The sequence below is a fragment of the Melospiza melodia genome, chromosome 5 (assembly GCF_035770615.1).
Source record: "Melospiza melodia melodia isolate bMelMel2 chromosome 5, bMelMel2.pri, whole genome shotgun sequence".
Classification (NCBI taxonomy): Eukaryota; Metazoa; Chordata; class Aves; order Passeriformes; family Passerellidae; genus Melospiza; species Melospiza melodia.
In genome coordinates this window covers 76,162,189-76,171,029 of record NC_086198.1, presented here as the reverse complement: position 1 = coordinate 76,171,029, position 8,841 = coordinate 76,162,189, and the positions used below count along the sequence as shown (strand labels likewise).

General features: G+C 41.9%; 1 protein-coding gene across 2 annotated transcripts in view; it reads left to right on the top strand.

Moving 5' to 3' along the window:
- The first annotated feature begins 194 nt into the window (after positions 1-194).
- Positions 195-8,841, top strand: part of GRK4 (G protein-coupled receptor kinase 4) — a 38,596-nt gene continuing 29,949 nt past the window's right edge. The window contains exon 1 of one of the 2 annotated variants that reach the window (XR_010027851.1): positions 195-378. Coding sequence is in view for 1 of the 2 variants with exons in the window: in XM_063157467.1 (XP_063013537.1) it covers positions 327-378 (52 nt within the window). In the remaining variant the exon portion in view is untranslated. The remainder of the gene's footprint in view (positions 379-8,841) is intronic. The other variant, XM_063157467.1, reaches the window with a different exon arrangement.

Below are 8,841 nucleotides of genomic sequence, written 5' to 3'. Positions count from 1 at the left end.
ACCGCGCTCTGCCCGCTGGGACTTGCAGTCCCGGTGGCCGTGAGGGGGTGGCAGCGCGGGGGCGGTGCTGCCTGCGGCGGGCGGAGGAGCCATGGCCGGGGCGGGAGGGCGCTGCCTGCTCTCCGTCTCCGCCCTCGGGGAGGGGGAGCGCGGTGCCGGGGCGAGCAGCGGGTGATGGGGAAGAGGCGAGCGCAGTGCTGAGGTCCTCTTGGGCCGGATGAGCCGAGGCTTGGCGCCGCGGCGGTGGCGGGGCTGGAGGAGGGGGCGAAGGAGGCTGTAGGGGCGGCCCCCGCTCCGGCTGCCCTGAGGGGAAGGAGCCCCCGACCATGGAAATCGAGAACATCGTGGCCAACACGGTGCTGCTGAAAGCCCGGGAGGGTGAGAGCCGCGGGGCGAGGCGAAGAAGGAGGAGAAGCGGGAGTTCGAGGCGGGGCGGGCTGAGGACGTCTGTTGGGGGAGGAAAAGGGTCTGAGGTGAGGGGTAAAGGGGCCCGCGAGGAGGGGGAGAGGAAGTGATGGAGGAGAAGAGGCTGGGAGGGAGGAGAGGCTGCCGGGCAGGGGTCGGGGCGGGGCGGGGACCCCTCGGGGTGGCGGTGGGAGCCCTCCCGGGGCGGGCAGAGAGTCCCGGGCAGTGCCCCGAGGCACCTGCCCTGCTCCTCCCGCGGGATCTGCTCGGAGTTACCGGCTTGTGGCTTTGCTTCTGAAAAAACACCCCTTCCTCCTTCCCCCTTGGTTCTAATAGTGTTTTTACCGGATGTTTTAAAAAGATCGTTAATCTGTAAGTTCTCCGTTTGATTATAAATATAAATGCTTATGGATATAAACGATAAAGTGACATAAATCTTCTCTGGAAAAACCTTGCACTCCATCTTGCTGAAATTCCTGCCTGTGAAAAACGTAGCTGTTGAATGCGACCTGTACTCTGCAGTCGAATATTTTGTATTATCCTAATCCAAAAGTGTGCTGTTTGCCATTAGATTAACACTTACAGTTTGACACCCCAGAACACCTTGAGCTGCAGATTCCTCCCCCCAGCTAACAAACGTTTTGGGTAGATAATTAGTTTTAGTATAGCACGTGGCTGCTGTTTGAAAAAACATCCTGACCTAAGATTGTCCTACTGCTTTTTCGTGTATATAACTGTCCATTAAATGGCCACTTGAATGTCTCCCTGGATTACCAATGTACTTTGTGCAGAGTATATTTTTTCAGCTTTGAAATGTGCATATTCTTTTTGGATTGGATCCTCCTTGTCTTAATTGTGTTGAGAAGTCCCATTAGTTAAGCTGGAACTGTTTAAAGTGAGTAAGAGCAGCAGAATCTGCCTCTGTATGTTTTGCAAGTTCCTCCAACTCTAAATGGGTTTGGCACTTACGCCATATGTGTATCCAGTTAAATTTGCCTTAAGCAGCAAGAGAGGAAAATCAGCTTTTTGACTTTGAAGTGGGGTTTAAAAAACAGAACAGTGATCACAATTTTGGGCCATTTTCCAGCCTTAGCTGAAGAGACCACCTCAAACTAGAGGACATGTTTTGGCTGGTTTCAGTGACGGTAACATGTCTGTGGTGGTGCTGCCTGAATTTGGAATTTGCATTGAAGTCATCTGAGAAATGAAGGGAAAGTGGAATCTGGCTCAAAAACTTCACTGTGCCCAAACCCTCACCACAAAGAGCGGAGTGGTAATCTGCAGAGGCTTTCAAGTGGATGCTTAATGTCAGGCTGCCTCTTTAGTTAAGGTTTCACTATGTTTAAAATAAATTATAGTGGTAGAACTGACCAAACAAGATATTTTAATGAACTAAATGAAAGTCTGAGAGCAGCTGATGTGAAGATCAGTGTTACCTGCCGTGAAACTTTAAAAAGTAATGGTAATAATCTGTTACTCTCTTTGTACCTTCAATTGGCCTGGGCTCTGTTGTGTAAGCATGCACACAAAAAGTGAATTCTGGCTTTGAAACTCTAGAACTCCACTGATCAATTGGTAGAAGGTCTTTTACCTTTTCAGGTCTCAACCCCTGTGCATGGGGTGCTTTTTATGTCACATTTTTCAAAACCCTCCTTGAAAAGAAAGTATTTTCTGTCTGTTGCCTGCTCTGGCTGCTCTGGGAATGTCTGGTTTACTCCATCTGTCTGGTTTACTCCATTTCATAAAATCCCTGCCCCAGCTCTGTTCTTATGTGCCTTCCATTGCCAGGCGATGGGATTTGTGAAGTTAGTGTGTGAGATAGGTGTTTTAATATATTCTTTGCTAAAAGGGCCTCACAACTGGGACAGAAGAGGAGGCTTTCAGATTACTTTCCTTCCCACATTTCTATTATCACACTCTATAGTGTATGGAGAGGGGGGATAGCATGGAAAAGTGCACAATTATTTCTTGTGGAAGAAAGTAAATTCCAAAGCTACTGTACAATAGCAGCTTCACTTATTTTCATGTGTAGGCTTTAGCCATGTCAGTAATCCTCCTCTGTGTAGGTGAGAGAAGGTGTTCACCTGGATAACAACAAATTAGTTGTACAAGCAAATAACATGTAAATGACTCTGCTCTTATTCTTTGTTTGTGGTGCATGTCAAAGGAAATCAGTGAGGCTTAATTGTGGCATGGGTCAGTCCAACTTGAGACTCTTTTCTGTTGAAGATGAGAGTACTAAAAGGTTGTACCCTTGAATACATCTTTCAAAGTCTTTTAACCCCAGAGATATGTCATTTGCCTTTTGTAAATATAGAAACAATAAAAGATGTGTACCTGTCCACTTCTGGTTAGAGTATGACAGGTGCCTAATGGGAATGTAGAAATTCCCAATAAATAACACCAAATCTTACCTGAGCACATAAACTGGATTTGTACACATCATTTTCCTCTAATTTTAGGTACTCTAATACTTCTGGATGTGACTATAATTTGGGTTTTACATTTGTAGCTGTGCAGAATCAGCACACCTTGAACAGCAAGGTTCATGTCTATCATTTAAATCTGATTTGATACACAGAAAGTGAATTTGTTGTCTCTATGTTATTAGAGAGCAAGGAACTCAGGTAAAATGAGTCTGTTCTTGTTACTTTCTTCTCTTATACAATAAAAAAGAAAGTGCTCTTGCTTTGTGTTTCTAGATTATCTACCTGCTCACTCAGTCTTACTGTTGGCTTATTTCATTAGAGGTGTGAATCTTCTAATTCAATTTGTGTGGGGATAACATCTGTTTATAGGAGTTTACTAATTCCATTTCACGGGTCATACAAAACCCCTAGCTTCCCCCCAGCCTCAAAAGTTTAACTTGTGTCTCTAAGAGGATGTTCAGAGCTTTTAATAACACACCATTTAATAGAAGAAGCCTATCTCTTTTCATTAAAGATTTGTAATGTCTCTGTAGCAACTGCAACATCTCTTTATGATAATAAGGGAAGCCATCAGGATTCCTTATCCTCTTTTCAAGCCACTTGGTAAATAATCAAATGCCAGTTCTTTGTACCTGTGGGTGTTAGTGATAACATAATGTATGATTCTTGAATGTGCCTACAACCAGAAGATGCTATGATGGCACAAAGTACTCTTTGGTACTCCATGGATGAAAGATGTAGGAGTTGGGAGCTGTACTGGGAGTTTTTCTTTCTTTGTTCTGTTTTTCAGTTGACCTGCTTCTGCCAAAAGCTGGCCTGTCCCTGGAGGGATTTGCCTTCAGAGGAAAGCTGCAGTGCAAGGTGTTTTGGGATTCCCTGTCCCAGTTGCCTGGGGGGTTGCCTGAGGGTTGTGGCCCTCTGTGTCAATCCTGCTCTTTCCTCTTGTGATCCATTACTTTTTGAGAGAAACCTGTATGTGGGAAGGAAAAAGGGGAAAGCTTCCTCTTAAGGTGACCCCAGTGGTGGAACAAGCGCCTACTACTGAGGTGACTCAGTAGGAAAACAAGATATTCTAAAGCAAACTCAAACTCCATCTTAGGAGTGCTGAAGTGCAGGGACTGAGGTCCAAAACCACATAAGTATTTAGTGATAGTGATGTATGAACTGAGATTGCAAGCTTTCACACCAGGCAGTCCATGTTCTCCTCACTCAGGTTTGTGTGAAAGAGTAGTGTACAACACTATGTTTTCTAGTTGTGTATCAGAACAGAGAAATTAACACATTCATTTTTTTCCCAGCAGAAAAATATTTTAAATTAGTTTCACTTGAAGGACATTGAAGAATTTGTCCCATAAATGGAGAGAAATAATAAATATAAACAAGGTTATTCTGAAAAACAACAGTTCCACCCCCAATTTTTATTTTATGTTCACTTTTCTCTTTATATTTATATCTTCTGTTTTTATTCCAGTCGCTCTCAGTAAATCCTTTGAGTAAGCCCCGAATTCATTTCAGCATCCCACACATAGTCTGTGATGTTGGGAAGGAAAGAAATTAATCCCTGTATGTTTTAAACTCCTTAGGAGCCTTTCTTTTTTCATTGCCTAAAGTAATAGTCTCAAAAAAATACACCCAGAGGGTAGATGCATGGTTCCTTTGAAGTCAGTGGCAGTGTACTCCAGGTGAGGATCTATGCCAAGAGTACATTTTAAAGATACCTGGTCCATTTGCATCCCCTTTAAAATTCATTTATATAACTGTGGCAGGAGCAGTTTGGGAATGAGAATTGGGTCTGCTGTTAGGCACAGAAAATCCTCTGATATTATCATTGATTTTGGCTAAATTAAGGTCATGCCTCCAATAAATTTCCCCCCAGCTCTTGGTTTGTATGGTTGTAGCCTGTGGTTGCAGAATGGCTGAGGCAGTTGCCAGCTGGATCCATGAACCAATCTAGGGTATGTGGGTTTTTGAGGCGGTTTTTTCCTTATGTTGCTGGGTTTGGGGTTTGGGGTTTTCTTCCCAAAGTTGGTTTTCAGATGAATCAGTAAGCTCCTGCAGATTTGATAATTGCTAGGTGCAGTCCAAGGATGGATTTAGAAGGAAGGAACTTTTCAGTAGCAGAATGTGATCACAGTTTGTCTTATATGAATCCTGTAAGATACTTGTTTCAGAATAATTATCTTAATGATATATTCTTCACAGAAAATGAGCAGTCCACTCAAATAGTGAGCTTTATCTGTCTGGGCTTGAAAGCAATTGAAATCATTCTGGAAGCAAAATAAATCCTAATTTTGCCTGCAGTATAAGGCAATATTTCAGTACAGTGTTGATGATACAAGGAAGGTATCCTATTTTGTGTGTGTTTTGTAACCAGGAAGATAATTCTATGGAGATTGCTCAGATCAGCTTGGCTATTGAACTGAACTGAATTTTTTAATTATTTCAGGCGTAGGACAAGTGGGAAAGCAAAGCACACTCATGCCCAGAAAGTCCACCAGCAGCAAATACAAATTTTAGCATGAGAGTGCTGAGAGTTTTTGTAGTTGCCTTTAATTGTTGTCAGTTCTTCCCTCATTTGCCTCCTATGTTCTATTGCACTCTTATTGCATTGTGCTTTAAATTGCTGTAAACTCGTTGTGGCAGGAAACATGTCTTCCTGTGTTTGTACAGAATTATGCACAATGCATGCCTTTTTGTCCTTTATTTAATGAACTGTAAGGAGAATGCATGTGGGCAAGTTGGAATCTAAAAGAATTACATTTACTAAATAAACACAACACGAGATGTGTAGTAATTGATACACGCTGCTGCTTTGCTTATTTCAAATGTGGCAATTTGAAATAAGCAATAGAGGTTTCACAATCAGCTTAAAGGAATTTTATTTCTGTAATATCTGTTGCACTCTTAGTGTACTATCATGCTAAAAAATTCCTTGTTTGTTGACTGTAAAATTGCAGTGTTCTGGGTGTTTTTTTCCCTGTGTAAACCCTGTTCATTGGCTGGTTAGAGACATCTCGAGATGTATACAGAGATGTTACAATGTCTCACTGCAAGAACCGATTAATAAATGTTAAGATCAGTTACGTTTCCTCGGGCTGATCCCAGCTTTCCATTCCACACCTAACCGGTGAAGTGCGGAGGGTGTGCTCTGGCATTCCTACGTGTGCGCATGATCGCTGGAGCTGCCTCGAGAGCCCGTGTGAAGAACCAGTTGTTCGAGTGGTGTTAGCTTGGGAACAATAAATGATTGTGCACGTAAACAAACGGCACAAATGTTCACGGCAGAGCTGGGCTTTGGACTGCCTGCTGGGTTACTGCCTTGACAGTCAGATGGGCCAGAGCCCTCCAGTATTACCTTGCTGGAGCCCAGCTCCATGCACTTGAATCCAGGAATGTGAGGACTATCATCTTGTAAATGCCATAGTGATCTGTAATCTACAGATATCTTTTGTTTATTTATTGTACTACTTGCGTTTTTGCTTCTGTTTGCATGCAGAAGTACCTTGGCCTTTGTAATGCTGGTGAGTTAGGTGCTCAGGTTTCTGCCAAAACCTGGATTTTCAGCCAGGTGATTCTGATAAGTTTACTGAGAACTGGCCAGATTGCATTTATCATATGTGTGGGGGGAAACAAAACCATCAACAACAACAACAAAAAACCCCCTTTCTCCATAGAAAAGTGTTGCCACTCTCCTTAACGTAGTTGTTAAGCTGTGACCAGGCTTGAGTTTATACAAGCTTGTATTTTGTCAAAATACAACTTGATACAAGTTGTATTTTGTAGAAAAGATACATCTGGCCTGTAGAATGGAGAAGGTTGTTGTGAACCCCCACTGCAGTGCCTTATGAGCTGTCTCCAGAAGCATGACAGCCTTCCTCAAGTGATGGTATGTGTGAGCTGGTCTTCTAGTTTGAACTTGATGCTGTTCCAGTGTTATGGTTTGATCTGAGGAGGAGCTGAGGTATTAATTCCACACTGGTTTGTGCCTTGAAGGTGGATCTTGCCCAATAAGGGCATAAAAGCAAAATTTGTTACTCAATGAGTAGTGTTTATAAATGCCTGTATAGCATAAGGTCATAGTTAAACAGGAATGGTTTGATTTTTTTTGTTTTTTTTTAGTGAAAGGTTTTAATCCTTATTGTGAGTGGTTTGAAGAAAAATGTGTCTGGAACTACGAGAAGATTTGAATTCATGTGAGTTTTAAATCTATTAGGAAACTTGCCTGGAACTGCCTTTGCTGTGGGAAAGACATATTTTAAGGCAGTGTCTGTACCCAGCTTATTTTCATGTGTCTCCATGTAGATGATGTAGAGCTCCTGCATCAATTGTTTTGCATTTTTCCTTGAACCAATTGATTTGATTTATACACTAAAGGCCTGCTGTAGGTTGTCATCTTGTTGCAGTCTCAGGCTTTCTGAGTTTATCTGGGTGTGGTCTAGTATGAATTTCTCAGCTGGTATCTGACAATCTGGTTTGTGGAATCAGTTTTGCAAGAATGAAGTTGTAGCAATCGTGCACCCCAGCGCTACAGAGCTGTGTGCTGCTCAGCCTCAGATTCAGGCAGGAGAGCTGGGGCACAAAAAACTCACTGCTACAATCTCAGTGCCAGTAAAGAAGGATTCTGCATGGCAGAATCCAAAGTCATTGTCTCAAGGAAAACTGATTTAATGATGTGCAGTGAACATTGTGCTCGCTGAAATGGGAGTCAGTCTGCAGTCAGGTCTGCAAGGAAGATCTCTGTGGCTCTCAAAGTGCATCTGAGGACTTAAAACATATTCTTATTTCTTGACATAGGTTGTGGCCACAGCAATTCCATTTTTTACAACTAGTTGTGGTTTTACTGATGAATAAACCAACTGCATCACCTTACATACATTTTTCAAATATTTCTCTGAAGGTTAAAAACAAAAGCTGAAATAAAACATTTTGCCCATACCATATTCTAGTGCAGTGATCTAACTGAATTTAGTATGTATCTTTTTAAAAAGCAAAAATGGGAAAGAGTTAAATGTTGAAATTGTAACTCTAAGAAGTAATTTGGGGAGAAGCAAAAGGTTCTTGTGTACCTGAAAATGTAATTGAAGTTTCTCCTTACTCTAATGGTGTATTGCTGCACCCACCCTTCTCTTTCTACAAGATGAGTTCACGCTGGACATTGCTTTTAGCCATGATTCCTTCTGAAAGAGGCAAAAATCAGTAATTCATCTGAGCCACAGAGGTCAACCAGAAAGCACCTTAACCTAATGGCTTTCTGGCTCTTCTGTTGGAAAGTGAGCTCCTGGTCTTTCTGGAAGAATTTTATCTGAAGTGTTTTAGAATGAGATTCAGAATAGAAGCTCTGAAATCAATATTAAGACACTTTCAAACCACAAGTGTTATAATTTGATTTGATACTTCTTTTAAACTGCCTCAGAAATGGAAAAGGATTTTGCAATTAGGGAATAACGTGACAAACAAATTGGCCTCCTGCCAAAACTTTTACCAGAAATGGCTCTTTACATTACTGGGACCTACAGACTTGTACAGTTGCATTTGCTGTAAATACAAGAACATTCAGTTCAGAGAGAAGTGAGAGCACATTGATTTAGTTGATACTGCTAAGCACTTGATTCTTGTGTATCGTTAATAAATTATATGTAGCCTTTATAGACTTCTGTAGGATGGTGAATTCAGTTGCATTCTAGCATGTGTTCTCTTTTTGTAAAATGAAGTTCATAATGGTCACATCGTAAGTAAGTGACCAAATATTTGGGCAAAATGCAGCCCTTTTTGTGTTGGACTGGAAGTAAAATGCACTAGTCATCCTCTCCTTTGTGATGAGTTGGTTTTTTAATTTGACAGTGCTTCAGAAAGTAGTATTGTTGATACAGATCCCATTTTACATTTTACAAACAGCAGTGTGATATGAATTTGGGTTAGGTTTATCATCCTTGATCAGTACTGATGGTGTGGTGTCATGCACAATTGAGTGTTTCTGGGCTGTTTCTAACAAGCAGTTTAACCTCTG